This window comes from Rhinatrema bivittatum, chromosome 4 (assembly GCF_901001135.1).
Source record: "Rhinatrema bivittatum chromosome 4, aRhiBiv1.1, whole genome shotgun sequence".
Classification (NCBI taxonomy): domain Eukaryota; kingdom Metazoa; phylum Chordata; class Amphibia; order Gymnophiona; family Rhinatrematidae; genus Rhinatrema; species Rhinatrema bivittatum.
Genome location: NC_042618.1, coordinates 409,007,002 through 409,023,311, shown reverse-complemented (window position 1 = coordinate 409,023,311; position 16,310 = coordinate 409,007,002). Strand labels below are relative to the sequence as shown.

Genomic DNA, 16,310 nt, shown 5'->3' with positions numbered 1-16,310 from the left:
CCAGCTAACTCTGAATATCGTAGACAGTTAACTTAGCCGGCTAACACTCCTCCCAGTTATGCCCCTGGAATGCCCCTAACTTATTAGCAATCTAGAATTTAAGCCAGATAAAGCCTGAACACAGCCGGGTAAGCCACTTAGACGGTTAATTTTTCAGTTATCCGTCTTAAGTGGCTTCTGAATTTCAACCGCCGAGTTTCTAGGCTGTGAAGGAACAGTATTGAGCAAACTAGCTGCATCAGGCCTAGCTTTCTGCCCAAGCCTCCACTCTCAGCTGGGTTTCTATAAAGATAAAGTCATGGGCAGTGCTGCTGGGAAGGTCTTTCCGTGAGGCCTCAGTAATATTTTAGTTGTATTGGGATATTTAAATGTTGATGTAAAAGTTTTAGTGTATCATTTGTAGCACGTAATTTTATTTTATATTTTATCAATACGACCTGCTTTAATGTTTCTGGATGAAGGGCCAGCGATTACATATCATAAGAACATAAGAAAATGCCATACTGGGTCAGACCAAGGGTCCATCAAGCCCAGCATCCTGTTTCCAACAGTGGCCAATCCAGGCCATAAGAACCTGGCAAGTACCCAAAAACTAAGTCTATTCCATGTAACCATTGCTAATGGCAGTGGCTATTCTCTAAGTGAACTAAATAGCAGGTAATGGACTTCTCCTCCAAGAACTTATCCAATCCTTTTTTAAACACAGCTATACTAACTGCACTAACCACATTCTCTGGCAACAAATTCCAGAGTTTAATTGTGCGTTGAGTAAAAAAGAACTTTCTCCGATTGGTTTTAAATGTGCCCCATGCTAACTTCATGGAGTGCCCCCTAGTCTTTCTACTATCAGAAAGAGTAAATAACCGATTCACATCTACCCATTCTAGACCTCTCATGATTTTAAACACCTCTATCATATCCCCCCCCTCAGTCGTCTCTTCTCCAAGCTGAAAAGTCCTAACCTCTTTAGTCTTTCCTCATAGGGGAGTTGTTCCATTCCCCTTATCATTTTGGTAGCCCTTCTCTGTACCTTCTCCATCGCAATTATATCTTTTTTTAGATGCGGCGACCAGAATTGTACACAGTATTCAAGGTGCGGTCTCACCATGGAGCGATACAGAGGCATTATGACATTTTCCGTTTTATTCACCATTCCTTTTCTAATAATTCCCAACATTCTGTTTGCTTTTTTGACTGCCGCAGCACACTGCACCGACGATTTCAGTGTGTTATCCACCATGACACCTAGATCTCTTTCTTGGGTTGTAGCACCTAATATGGAACCCAACATTGTGTAATTATAGCATGGGTTATTTTTCCCTATATGCATCACCTTGCACTTATCCACATTAAATTTCATCTGCCATTTGGATGCCCAATTTTCCAGTCTCACAAGGTCTTCCTGCAATTTATCACAATCTGCTTGTGATTTAACTACTCTGAACAATTTTGTGTCATCTGCAAATTTGATTATCTCACTCGTCGTATTTCTTTCCAGATCATTTATAAATATATTGAACAGTAAGGGTCCCAATACAGATCCCTGAGGCACTCCACTATCCACTCCCTTCCACTGAGAAAATTGCCCATTTAATCCTACTCTCTGTTTCCTGTCTTTTAGCCAGTTTGCAATCCAAGAAAGGACATCGCCACCTATCCCATGACTTTTTACTTTTCCTAGAAGCCTCTCATGAGGAACTTTGTCAAACGCCTTCTGAAAATCCAAGTATACTATATCTACCGGTTCACCTTTATCCACATGTTTATTAACTCCTTCAAAAAAGTGAAGCAGATTTGTGAGGCAAGACTTGCCCTGGGTAAAGCCATGCTGACTTTGTTCCATTAAACCATGTCTTTCTATATGTTCTGTGATATTGATGTTTAGAACACTTTCCACTATTTTTCCTGGCACTGAAGTCAGGCTAACCGGTCTGTAGTTTCCCGGATCGCCCCTGGAGCCCTTTTTAAATATTGGGGTTACATTTGCTATCCTCCAGTCTTCAGGTATAATGGTTGATTTTAATGATAAGTTACAAATTTTTACTAATAGGTCTGAAATTTCATTTTTTAGTTCCTTCAGAACTCTGGGGTGTATACCATCCGGTCCAGGTGATTTACTACTCTTCAGTTTGTCAATCAGGCCTACCACATCTTCTAGGTTCACCGTGATTTGATTCAGTCCATCTGAATCATTACCCATGAAAACCTTCTCCATTACGGGTACCTCCCCAACATCCTCTTCAGTAAACACCGAAGCAAAGAAATCATTTAATCTTTCCGCGATGGCCTTATCTTCTCTAAGTGCCCCTTTAACCCCTCGATCATCTAACGGTCCAACTGACTCCCTCACAGGCTTTCTGCTTCGATATATTTTAAAATGTTTTTACTGTAAGTTTTTGCCTCTACAGCCAACTTCTTTTCAAATTCTCTCTTAGCCTGTCTTATCAATGTCTTACATTTAACTTGCCAATGTTTATGCTTTATCCTATTTTCTTCTGTTGGATCCTTCTTCCAATTTTTGAATGAAGATCATTTGGCTAAAATAGCTTCTTTCACCTCCCCTTTTAACCATGCCGGTAATCGTTTTGCCTTCTTTCCACCTTTCTTAATGTGTGGAATACATCTGGACTGTGCTTCTAGAATGGTATTTTTTAACAATGACCACGCCTCTTGGACATTTTTTACTTTTGTAGCTGCTCCTTTCAGTTTTTTTCTAACAATTTTTCTCATTTTATCAAAGTTTCCCTTTTGAAAGTTTAGCACGAGAGCCTTGGATTTGCACACTGTTCCTTTTCCAGTCATTAAATCAAATTTGATCATATTATGATCACTATTGCCAAGCGGCCCCACCACGGTTACCTCTCTCACCAAGTCCTGTTCTCCACTGAGAATTAGATCTAAAATTGCTCCCTCTCTCGTCGGTTCCTGAACCAATTGCTCCATAAAGCTATCATTTATTCCATCCAGGAACGTTATTTCTCTAGCGTGACCCGATGATACATTTACCCAGTCTATATTGGGGTAATTGAAGTCTCCCATTATTACTGCACTACCAATTTGGTTAGCTTCCCTAATTTCTCTTAGCATTTCACTGTCCATCTCACCATCTTGACCAGGTGGACAGTAGTATACCCCTATCACTGTAGTCTTCCCTGACACACAAGGGATTTCTACCCATAAAGATTCAATTTTGTATTTAGTCTCATGCAGGATGTTTATCCTGTTGGACTCTATGCCATCCCGGACATAAAGCGCCACACCTCCTCCCGAGTGCTCCTCTCTGTCATTGCGATATAATTTGTACCCCGGTATAGCACTGTCCCATTGGTTATCCTCTTTCCACCATGCTTCTGAGATGCCAGTTAAGTCTATGTCATCATTTACTGCTAAAATGCTATCAATGAGCACCAAATTGATTTGAGAAGGATTTCTACAACTCAATTGAAAAACCACCGATTAAATCCTTCATAATGAATTTATCACATGGATATATGAATTCCAAATCTCAAAATGAGTAGAATGATTCAAAAAATTGTTAACTGATGTGTGTTATCAAAAAAAATTTTTTTGGAAAGAGAGGAACGTTTCATATATAATTATCATGAATCCCCACCAGGGTGATATGATTGTGGTTATAATCATAAACGAACCTCCTCCATCCAGTGTTGAAACAAACATGTGATGACGCCAAGTGACAATTTTTCAAAAACTTTTTTGTGGCATATATAAAAATATCTTGTTAATAGTGGTGAATCAAATCACTCCAACAATAATAATTAGTAATGTAACAATCCCGGCAAGCTTGTAATGATCCCAACAAAAGGGTATAGATGGATGTTTGAAGCGCTTGTAAAACAACCTAGATAGGCATGGAAGATTTTTTCTGAAGGCTTAGTGACTAAGCTCATTCAACAACCCGACTTATATGATGGTCTGATGGGTGACCGACGTAGCCACGTTTCAGGTCCGTTCAAGGACCTTTCATCAGGGATGTTGTCCTCCTTGGATGTCTCGTCGGTGAATGTTGAGCCGTTGCCTGCTAGGTCTCAAGCGTGAGTCCTTAGACTCTATCCGGATCTGACAACGCTTCAAGTTACCGGAAGCGCCATTTTTAAACTTGATAGTAGAATAGCTGCGTAACCAACCTTTTAAAATTTCATAGTCACCTTCCACCATCCTTTAAGCGTGGCCTACCCGTCAGTCAATTCTTTAGAATTAAACGAATTTGTTCTGACCAGAATCAATTTGAAACACAATCTCAAATTTTACGTGAAAGATTTTTAGAACGGGGCTATCCAAAGTCTGTTGTTAAACGGGCATATAAACGGGCTAAATATTCGGACAGATTGTCGTTGCTAACTTACAAGCCCACCAAACAAGATCCTGCACTTGTTTGTGTACTCAATCAATCTGTTGCTACTTCTGCTATAGCTTCCTCAATCCGTCTACATTGGCCCGTTTTAGCCTTACATGAGGCTTTTAAAGATCCTCCACTAATTGTTACAACACGGGGCCGTAACATCCGTGATATGTTGATTCATGCGGTTACTGGGGGGCGCAGTGACAAACCGAGCGGTAGCCATCATCAGTGTGGCCATTGTGCTCATTGTCAACACAGCATGGATGGAGAAATATGGATTGAACCTGTGACAGAATACAAAGTTGTCCGAAAATCACATACCACATGCGATTCAGACCATGTCGTTTATGCTATCTTATGTACCTGTCCTAAGGTATATATTAGGCGATCCAGTAGAGCCGTAAGGAAGTAACAAAGTGGTGGATGCCACAAGAAGTCTTTTCCAAATATTTATTGATGGAAATGCAAATATCATATAGAAGTGCCACATATACAAGTGCCACAAGAAGTCTTTTCCAAAAGGGCACTTGTATATGATATTTGCGTCTCCATCAATAAATATTTGGAAAAGACTTCTTGTGGCATCCACCACTTTGTTACTTCCTAAGGTATATATTGGCAGAACTACTAGGAAAATCAGAATTTGTCTGAATGAGCACAAATCTAAATTAAACACCGAGACTTTGACAGCCCCCATTGTTTCACATTGTGTCCAGCAAAGCCACGCTTTTACAGATTTAAAATGGACGATTTTGGATCAAGTGTTGACATCTCCCCGAGGGGGCGATCAGATTAGACTCTTAAATAAGCGGGAGGCCTTTTGGGTTTTCACATTGAAATCACAAGCTCCGTCTGGCTTGAATGAATTATTGGATTGGAATTCTATATTATAGTCCGCATCGACTCGAGAGCGTCTCTTTCTATTTATTGCTTTGACGTACACGTCACGTTCTCAGAGCTTGTTTGGGATTGGTTACGCAGCTATTCTACTATCAAGTTTAAAAATGGCGCTTCCAGTAACTTGAAGCGTTGTCAGATCCGGATAGAGTCTAAGGACTCATGCTTGAGACCTAGCAGGCAACGGCTCAACATTCACCGACGAGACATCCAAGGAGGACGACATCCCTGATGAAAGGTCCTTGAACGGACCTGAAACGTGGCTACGTCGGTCACCCATCAGACCATCAGATAAGTCGGGTTGTTGAATGAGCTTAGTCACTAAGACTTCAGAAAAAATCTTCCATGCCTTTCTAGGTTGTTTTACAAGTGCTTCAAACATCCATCTATAATACCCTTTTGTTGGGATCATTACAAGCTTGCCGGGATTGTTACATTACTAATTATTATTGTTGGAGTGATTTGATTCACCACTATTAACAAGATATTTTTATATATGCCACAAAAAAGTTTTTGAAAAATTGTCACTTGGCGTCATCACATGTTTGTTTCAACACTGGATGGAGGAGGTTCGTTTATGATTATAACCACAATCATATCACCCTGGTGGGGATTCATGATAATTATATATGAAACGTTCCTCTCTTTCCAAAAAAATTTTTTTGATAACACACATCAGTTAACAATTTTTTGAATCATTCTACTCATTTTGAGATTTGGAATTCATATATCCATGTGATAAATTCATTATGAAGGATTTAATCGATGGTTTATCATTTACTGCTATACATTCTAATTCTCCCATCTTATTTCTTAGACTTCTGGCATTAGCATACAAACATTTCAAAGTTTGTTTTTTGTTTGTATTTTTATTCTGCTTTTTAATTGATAGGGATAAGTTAGAATTTTTTAGCTCAGGTGAGTTTTTAGTTACAGGCACTTGGACTACTTTTCTAATTAGTGGAACCTCACTGTCGGGAATAAACAGAATCTCAAAGTTTCCTGAACCCTAGAAAATCAAAATCCCTAAGCTATCTAGGGTTTTGGCACAATAGGAAGGTGATTATTTGGTTTTCAGACTAAGGGCCTGATTTACTAAGGCCTTCCTCCCATTCTATATCTAGGGGGAAAGTGCTTAGTAAATGAGGCCCTAAGAGAGGACGAATATAATTATCTATAAATTCAGAGATCCATATTCAAAAGCAATTAGCCGGTTAACTTGGAGGTTAGCATGCTAAATGAATATTTGGGTACTTCTCCGGCTAAATAAGGTAACCAACAAGAATTTAGCAGGCTAACTTAGGGGCACTGCAGGGGCGTAATTGGGAGGAGGTGAATGAGCTGGTTAAGTTAGCCAGATAAGTCTGGTCAAGCAAAGAGCTGTCCTAAAGTTAGGCGTCTGCAGTTAGCTAGCTACATTCAGTAATGCGGTTTCTCTATTGAATATACCTCCATAGTCAGCCGGCTACATTCAGTAATGCGGTTTCGCTATTGAATATACCTCCATAGTCAGCCGGCTGCATTCAGTAATGCTGTTTCGCTATTGAATATACCTCCATAGTCAGCCGGCTGCATTCAGTAATGCGGTTTCACTATTGAATATACCTCCATAGTCAGCCGGCTACGTTCAGTAATGCGGTTTCGCAAAGTTACATTCCTCTTCTTCCCCTGCACCATCGGGACTGGAGCGTGCAAGGCCTGCGCAGCCAGCGCCGAGACCCACCGGGGTAAGGCCCTCAATCGCACCCTTGCCCCGGCAGCCCTCCGCGCCGACCACGAGGCACCGCTCACAGCCGACCCGAGGCTCCACCTTCAGCCCTCTTCCGGGCCGGCAGCCAATAAAAACGCCCGCAGCGCCACCAATAGCAGCAGGGCCAGGAGCCCTTTAAATCTCACGCGGCGACGCGATCCAGCCTCTTCTTCCCCTGTACCATCGGGACCGGAGCGTGCGAGGCCTGCGCAGCCGGCGCCGAGACCCACCGGGGTAAGGCCCTCAATCGCACCCTTGCCCCGGCAGCCCTCCGCGCCGACCACGAGGCACCGCTCACAGCCGACCTGAGGCTCCACCTTCAGCCCTCTTCCGGGCCGGCAGCCAATAAAAACGCCCGCAGCGCCGCCAATAGCAGCAGGGCCAGGATCCCTTTAAATCTCACGCAGCGACTAGGCATCGCACGCCGTGCGTCGCATGCCGAAGGAGCACGACAAAGGGGCTGGCCCCTTTGTGCGCCCCTTAGTGCAGCCCAGCAGAGCAGCCCAGAAGCTAGGTTACCATTCCAAAACGGCTTTCAAGGTAAGCCCAACACAGCTTCGTCCGCCTATTTAATTCAGAGCCTAATCGTTGGGCCTAATTCTCTTGTCTCTATTCTTTCCCTACGGTGTAAGGCCCACACCGAGACCTCCACCCTCATCTGGATACCACTAACCTAGAGTTCCCCCTGACTACTGGCTACCCGCCTGCTTTACTTTCCACCATGCACCCCCTAACCATTACCATCATCCACAACCACAGGTGGAGAGCACCTAAGCCCCCCACTCCTCCCCACAACCGCCAACAGAGGCTCAGGCCCATCCTGCTGACACCCGTCACCCAATTTCTCGGCCTGGCTCTTTTTTCACTCACGCTGCTTAACGCGCAATCCATCTCCAAGAAAACTCATATACTCAATGACTTCCTATCCGATTCAAAACCTGACATCTGTCCCATCACAGAAACCTGGTTAAAACCCACCGACACAGCCCTAATCAATCAGCTTCCCATCCAGGCCTACGACCTACTGTCCATACCCAGACTCAAAAAAAGAGGAGGAGGCCTACTCCTGGCAGCCAAAAAAGCACTAGGTCTGACATTGCAGACCTCCAATAACATAGCAAATATCGAATTTGCTCTATTCAACTCTAAACATCTGACTATCGCATTAATCTACGCTCCACCCGGACTTCTGGAATCAGACCCTTCCCCAATCATAGAACTAACAGCAAAACACCTGAATTCCGGAAAACCGGCCATCTTGATGGGAGACTTCAACCTCCACGTGGATGTCCAACCTCATTCTTCCAACTGCAAAACTCTTCTCTCCTCCCTCAACCATATGGGTTTCAGACAAATTGTGAAAGAACCCACCCACAAAGCAGGTCATACTTTAGACCTTATCTTTATAAACGAAGGATTTTCATCTCACACCACCCCAACCTGCCTTGCGGTACCGTGGACTGACCACCGAATCATCTCATCGGTGTTGGAGATCATAGAGCCTCCTCCTCAATCCACACAAACAATTACCATATCCGTCAGGAAACAGTGCTCAGGAGATCACCTCAGCAAACACCTGACCAAGGAACTAATGCATCTGGACCTTACTGACGCCAACTCAGCAACATCATCATGGATCAACATCACTAACAAGGTTGCAGATCAAGTGTGCCCCATGACAACAAAATCTATCAATCCTGACAAAGACAACAGGAAACCTTGGTTCACCACAGAGCTGAAGTCACGTAAACATGAGCTTAGATGCAAGGAAAACAAATGGCGGAAAAGCCCATCTACAACAACCCTCCTCATCTACAAATCATGCCTTAACTCATATAGAAAAGAAATCAACAAAACCAAGAAAGAATTCTTCTCCAAAAAGATACACCACTTCTCATTTGACTCAAGAGCCCTCTTCTCTTATGTATCAGCCCTCACCAAACCACCCGCACCCAGCATCCCAGATGACCAAGCTCTCAAAAAAGCCAAGGAACTGGCTGACTTCTTTGACAACAAAATCACCACACTCGTAGCCCCTCTCAAAGGACCATCTCCGCACACAAGCTATGCAAGCAACCACAGCTCTCAATCATCGATATCACCCGTTCTACAACCCAACGCAACCACAGCAGCGCTCGAAACTTTTGAACCCACGTCCACCTTAGAAATAGAGAACATCCTTAAGAAGATAAAACCGTCCGCTCACCCTCTAGATCATATTCCCTCAAAGCTGCTGAGTTCGATTCCTAACATCATTGCCAAACCAGTTGCAGACATCATTAACTGCTCTCTCGCCCAAGGCCAAGTCCCTAACCAACTCAAGTTGGCAATGCTCAAACCTCTCCTCAAAAAACCCAACCTTCCCACCACAGATCCTGCTAACTTCAGACCCATAGCAAACCTTCCTATGATAGCTAAAATTATGGAGAAAGTTGTTAACAGACAACTTTCAGAATTCCTTGACGATAACAACATCCTCACCACAAACCAATTTGGATTCCGTAAGACCAAGAACACCGAATCGCTATTAGCCACACTGTCGGACACCATTATCTTCAATCTGGAAAAAGGCCAACCTTGCCTCCTCGCACTTCTGGATCTCTCCTCAGCGTCGACACCGTGAACCACTCGTGCCTCCTTCAGCGACTAACTGACATCGGCATCACAGGAGCAGCATTCAACTGGTTTAATTCCTTCCTTGAGAACAGAACATACAAAGTCAAGATAAACAACAAGGAGTCTCACCCCATTCAATCCAAAATGGGAGTACCACAAGGATCCTCCCTTTCCCCCACCCTTTTCAACATATATCTTCTCCCACTCTGTCATCTACTTACTAACCTCAAACTAATTCACTTCCTATACGCGGATGACATACAAATTCTCATCCCTATAACGGATACTATACACAAAACTATGTCTTACAGGAATAAATGCCTCTCAACCATCAACAATCTACTCGCCAGCCTCAACCTGGTTTTAAACACTAACAAAACCGAAATCCTTATCATAGCACCCGAAAACTGTGTCCCGCCCACCTCCCTAACCTCCAGCAAATCTCCAGACACCTCCGGATACACCACCTCACCTCAAGTCAGAGACCTGGGTGTACTTCTAGACAACCGACTCAGCCTCAACAAATTCGTAAATAACACCACAAAAGAATGTTTCTTTAAATTACAAGTTTTAAAGAAACTAAAGCCACTTCTACTCTACAGAGACTTCCGCACAGTACTCCAAGCCATCATACTCCCGAAACTGGACTACTGTAATTCACTTCTTCTGGGCCTTCCCGCCTGCACCACCAAACCTCTCCAGATGGTCCTGAATGCCACGGCAAGAATTCTCACAAACGCCAAAAAAAAGGATCATATCACCCCTATCCTCCAGCATCTCCATTGGCTTCCTATTAAATACAGGATTCAGTTCAAAACCAGCATGATGATACATAAGGCCCTACATAGCATCTCTCCTCTCAACTTAACCTTCCATCTCCAGCTACACACTTCCAAAAAACCGACTAGAAGGGCATACCAGGACAGACTGATCACCCAACCTGCAAAATCCTCCCTGAGGAAACGCGCACTATCCACAGCGGGCCTGTCACTCTGGAACTCGCTACCACCAGACCTGCGCCTTGAACCTTGCCATACTACTTTTAAAAAGAAACTTAAGACTTGGCTCTTCATACAAGCATTCCCAGAGAGCTAAGAACAGGAAGAACGACAATCTCAAATCAGTCACTGTCCCCCACTGCCCCCCACCCCTGCATACAAATTCCTGAAGAAATCATTTACTGAAATTTAACTTATCATATATATTCTGTTCACTGGAGTTGCACGAACGCCCCCTTTGCGCCTTCATGCTGTTGTTCTGTTTACAGCAATAATGTAATTACTAATTGTTTTATTTTGTTTTAATTTTTTTTCTAATGGTTTTAATTGTTCTATATGTTCCATGTAAACCGCCATCCAGGCGATAGTTAATCATTTCCTTGTAAACCGGAGTGATATGTATATTATACAGGAACTTCCGGTATATAAAAGCCAAAAATAAATAAATAAATAAATTGTATATACCTCCATAGTCAGCCGGCTACATTCAGTAATGCGGTTTCGCTGTTGAATATACCTCCATAGTCAGCCGGCTGCATTCAGTAATGCGGTTTTGCTATTGAATATACCTCCATAGTCAGCCGGCTTCATTCAGTAATGCAGTTTCGCTATTGAATATACCTCCATAGTCAGCCGGCTATGTTCAGTAATGTGGTTTCGCTGTTGAATATACCTCCATAGTCAGCCGGCTATGTTCAGTAATGCGGTTTCACTATTGAATATACCTCCATAGTCAGCCGGCTACGTTCAGTAATGCGGTTTCACTATTGAATATACCTCCATAGTCAGCCGGCTACGTTCAGTAATGCGGTTTCACTATTGAATATACCTCCATAGTCAGCCGGCTACGTTCAGTAATGCGGTTTTGCTATTGAATATACCTCCATAGTCAGCCGGCTGCATTCAGTAATGCGGTTTCGCTATTGAATATACCTCCATAGTCAGCCGGCTGCGTTCAGTAATGCGGTTTCGCTATTGAATATACCTCCATAGTCAGCCGGCTGCATTCAGTAATGCGGTTTCGCTATTGAATATACCTCCATAGTCAGCCGGCTGCATTCAGTAATGTGGTTTCGCTATTGAATATACCTCCATAGTCAGCCGGCTGCATTCAGTAATGCGGTTTCGCTATTGAATATACCTCCATAGTCAGCCGGCTGCATTCAGTAATGTGGTTTCGCTATTGAATATACCTCCATAGTCAGCCGGCTGCATTCAGTAATGTGGTTTCGCTATTGAATATACCTCCATAGTCAGCCGGCTGCATTCAGTAATGTGGTTTCGCTATTGAATATACCTCCATAGTCAGCCGGCTGCATTCAGAATTGCGGTTTCGCTATTGAATATACCTCCATAGTCAGCCGGCTGCATTCAGTAATGTGGTTTCACTATTGAATATACCTCCATAGTCAGCGGCTACGTTCAGTAATGCGGTTTCACTATTGAATATACCTCCATAGTCAGCCGGCTAACTTTGCTAGCAGACCATGTCTGAATATGGACCTCTCAATTTCTAACATAAGGAGAAGCATTCAATTTCTGACCAGTATAGTTGAGGTTTGTACAAAATACAGCTGCTAAGGGAAGCATGAGCTAGGGGGGCCATGTAACCCCCTATCTGAAAGGCGTTTCACTGGCTGACAGTCGTTTACCGGAGCAAAGTCAAAATCCTCTTGTAATATATCTCCAGCAGCTTCTGATGGGTTATGTCCCTTCTAGAATTTTTTGATCTTCCCGGCAAAGCCTTTTACAGGTTCTGTCCCTTTCGCAAATGAAATTGCAGGGGACTAGGAAGACTGCTTTCTTTTGGAATTCGCTGCCTGATGAGTGTTGTACTCCAATTTCCTATCTGCATTTCAGAAAGAAAGTTAAGATATGAATGCTTGAGCAGACTTTCCTGTTCATTTTATCTCATGTTAATGGTTTTGGTTTTTTTTTATTTATTCTGTTATGAAGAGTTTTCAGTTTGCATAACAGTTTCTCATTTTATGTATAATTGTATTGTTTGTTAGTGGCTGTACCCACTTTGAAAGTAGGACTATGAAATAGAAATAAATAAATAAGATGGAGGGAAGTGTGTATGGGGGGGGTAAGGGGGTGTGTGTGTGTGTGTGTGTGTGTGTGTGTGTGTGTGTGTGTGTGTGTCTTAAAGAGTTTAGTGTTAGAATAGGCAGTTTCAGCCTTGGAAATGAAAATTAAACATATGATCCTGTGACATCCTTCAGAATACCAACAGTAAGTCAAAGCCTGGATTGAATTCTAAATCTCTTATGGGAAGGGTCTTCTTTTTTTTAATCTGATACCTTGTGGCTTGGGTATGGCTGGAGAATGCAGTAAATGAGTGGGCTGTTGTCGGATGCATACCAATAATTATCGCTCCCTTGACCTTACAGTGATGCTGGATACTTGTCTTTTCCATCTGGCAGGACATTTTCTGAACATGTGCAACAAGCAGTAAATAGATACAAATGATGATATGTCTGAGCTCTAACAGGGTTTGCCTGCCCGGCACCATCCTTTGACTTCTGCTCTTTACTACTGAAGCAGCTAGTGGCAGTCGCCTGAGGGTTACTTGCTCTCTTCAGAGTTATTCTGCTTCTGATTTAATAGAGAGTCATCTTTTATCAAAAAACGTACAGCCTAGAATCTCAGCTCTTTTTTTTTTGTAGCCTAAAGTATTTAAAACACTTTGGATCTAACCTATTCCTTTTCTCTCCACGCTCTCTCTCTCTCACTGTCCTACCATTAATTTCCTGTTTGTCTATTTCCATTTCTGTCTCTCATTCTGGTGAACTCCTTCCCTTGATTCCTCATCCTCCCACCATTGGCCCATGCTTCACCTGCCCCTCCCCCCACCCCTGCCAATTTCCTACCTCAGCTATCTGCCTGGTGCTAGGTTGCATGATATTTCCTGAAGGCTGGGACGCAGAGACCATCAGGGATATGTGCGGTGATAAGACTGGGAAGTATTCCCTTGGCGACTGCTCCGTCCGCTGGGCCTACATCCTGGCCATTATTGGTATCCTGAATGCCCTCATCCTCTCCTTCCTGGCCTTCGTCCTGGGGAACCGACAGAATGACCTACTGCACGAGGAGCTCAAAGCAGAAAACAAAGGTAAATGAGCACAGAGGCATCTACTGGACATTAATAGTATTTAAAAGGTGGAGTCTAGAATGCACTGGTAGATACGAGCTCATAGTTCCCTCTGGCACTTCTTGTTCTGTGTTATACCATAAAGGTCTTTGTTTGGTAAATTATATTTTCTTCATGCTGTATGAAGGCTGATGATGTATTGTGAATGATAAACCTCATACACTCAACAGAAGCCTGACTAAAGTACTTTGTATTGCAAATGATTAATTATCAGGTGAGCAGGTTAAATGCAAACTCAGCACTTAACCCTTCCCTCCCCCTTCCACACCCCCTACTTTATTAAAATGTGATCAAGGCCAGTCCTGCTTTCCTAATTCCCGCCTTAGCTCCTTCTGAGAATTTAAACTCTGCTTTTCTTGTTTTGGCCCAGCATTTTCCTTCTGCTCTGTTTGGGCTTACAGCTCAATCAGAACCGGCATCTATTGGGCTATGCTGCCATGAACCTTCACTCACAACTTCCTGTTTCTCCCCTCCCTGCCCCCACCCCTCGCCCCATTTTATATCTGCCCCTAATTCACTTAGTGCAGTCATTGCAGAGACTGTCCTCTGCCAGGGGCCACGAATTGCAGCTTCCTCCAGAACCCCAGCTAATGTGGACATGAAGTCTGGGCACTAGGTGTCACCACTGAGTGACAGCTGAGACTCCTTCCTTCCTTCCAGGGTGGCGTACACTGCCTCCACAGCATCCCCAGTCCTGTCTGGGTATGGGAGCAGAAGTTAGGCCCAGGAATTGAACCCAGGTCTCTGGCAATCCAGCACTGCTAGCCAGGCCAGCCCTCGCTCTATTTAGTTGGAATGAAAAACCTGCCAGTGCTTCCCGATGCTTTAAGTCAGCAGTGCTACATGCATAGTCCAGCTGTGACACATCTGGTTTGTAGCATATGGTGATCTACCCGCTGGCTAAGGACTCCAGCTGTGTCTCAAATTTAGCAGAGAAATACTTTTCAGAAGAACTTTTGGGGATCTATTTTAAATATGGTCATCTGTACACTTCTTAGATTTGTTCCAGTTTGTGCCCAAACCTCTCCTTCTTCTCTATGGAATGTGAGGTCCTATTAGAGACCCAGGGGGCCGGATGTTCAGTCCACAGCCTCATTTAGTTTTTGGGGAAACAGCCTCTCTATCTTAGTGATAAGACATATGGTGAGGGGAGAGGGTGTTGGATTAAGTAGGGGAACTTTTATGGTGTTTCATCAAAAACCAGAGGAAAAAAAATCAAAACCTGACTTGGATAAGGAGTGATATCCTACAAGCTGTCAAGCTCTACAGCTGGCATTTGGGATGTACCCTTAGCAGTGTGCACTGGAATGACCCAGCAGACTGGATGGGCCAAGTGCTCTTTTTGTCTGTCAGCTTACTATGTTGCCATGTGGTGAGAGGGACTTGGGATAATACAGACACTCTAGTCAGAAGCAGAGAAAGATGCACGACAGTCCCAGGACCTTAGCATGACCGACTTGTCAAGGAAAATGCTGTGAAATTGAATTCAAAGGTGTAATTTGGAGGAAAGACGTGAAGAGATCCTCTTGTTGGGTTAAGGAAGAGCCTCGAGCAGGTCTCCATCTCTGAGGCACAGCGGCGTTAAGTGGAGTTTTTACTTCTAAGTGCTAAAGTGCCCTTTTCATGGCAGGTGGGGTGTTCTTGGACAAATGCCACCTCAGATCAGCAGTCATGGAGTCAGGTGGAGTCCGAGGGCTACGAGATGGGACTAGATCAGTTTGGTAATTAAGTCAGAGATTCTGCAACCTCTTTTGTCTCTCTCTTTTAATCAAAACATACAAATCTCTTGCTTTATCCAGATCCATCCGTCTTGCTTTTCCTCTTTTTTTTTTTTTTTTTCTTTGGCTTCGTTTGTTTCTCTTTACCTTCCTATCTGTCACTCTTCCACTCCGTCTTCCTCATTCTTTTCGCCCATCTGCCTATCTTTCATATCTGCCTTTTCTCTCTTGAAGTGTCCCCTCTACAAACTTTTGCATTGCCTAAAGTGTCTGAAATATTTGTTTAAAAGTCAACTGGAAAAAAATTATACTTTAATATGATGACATACAACTCTGACTGTCATGCGTTCTGTACCACATTATCTCATGCAAGCAGAGAAAAAACCTGCTGCTTACTCTATCGCCCTTTGTAATCACTAGCTGTCCGTTTATTTCTCTCTGTTTGGGGTGGGGAGCAGGAAGAGACCTTGGCTTTTTGAGATGATGGTAATGGAGAAGCTTCCATACAAGATACAATAAGTATAAATGCATTTCAGATTTAAACTTTAATAATCTTCATCTCCACATTGTAGGCTCCTGATCTTCTCAGCACTGGGCCATATGAATTACACCACATTCAGGTCCCAGAGAAATTGTCAATGTTGTTGAGAGGCAGGCATAACGATGGGTACACCCCAGCAAGAGCCCTAAATAAGCCCTATAAAACTAAATTGAATGCATAATTGTTACAGTTTCTTGAAAGTGGTAGCTGCTACTCAATTTTTGTTGGGATAAGGGGGCAAGGAAAAAAGGCAATGAGATGGGGGAATTTTTTTAA

The 16,310-nt window shown here is 43.3% G+C and overlaps 1 protein-coding gene across 1 annotated transcript in view; it reads left to right on the top strand.

Annotated features, from left to right (window-relative positions):
• Positions 1–16,310, top strand: part of LHFPL4 (LHFPL tetraspan subfamily member 4) — a 148,295-nt gene that overhangs the window by 118,529 nt on the left and 13,456 nt on the right. Inside the window, exon 2 of the mRNA XM_029601122.1 lies at positions 13,500–13,736. Within this exon, the coding sequence (XP_029456982.1) occupies positions 13,500–13,736 (237 nt within the window). The remainder of the gene's footprint in view (positions 1–13,499; positions 13,737–16,310) is intronic.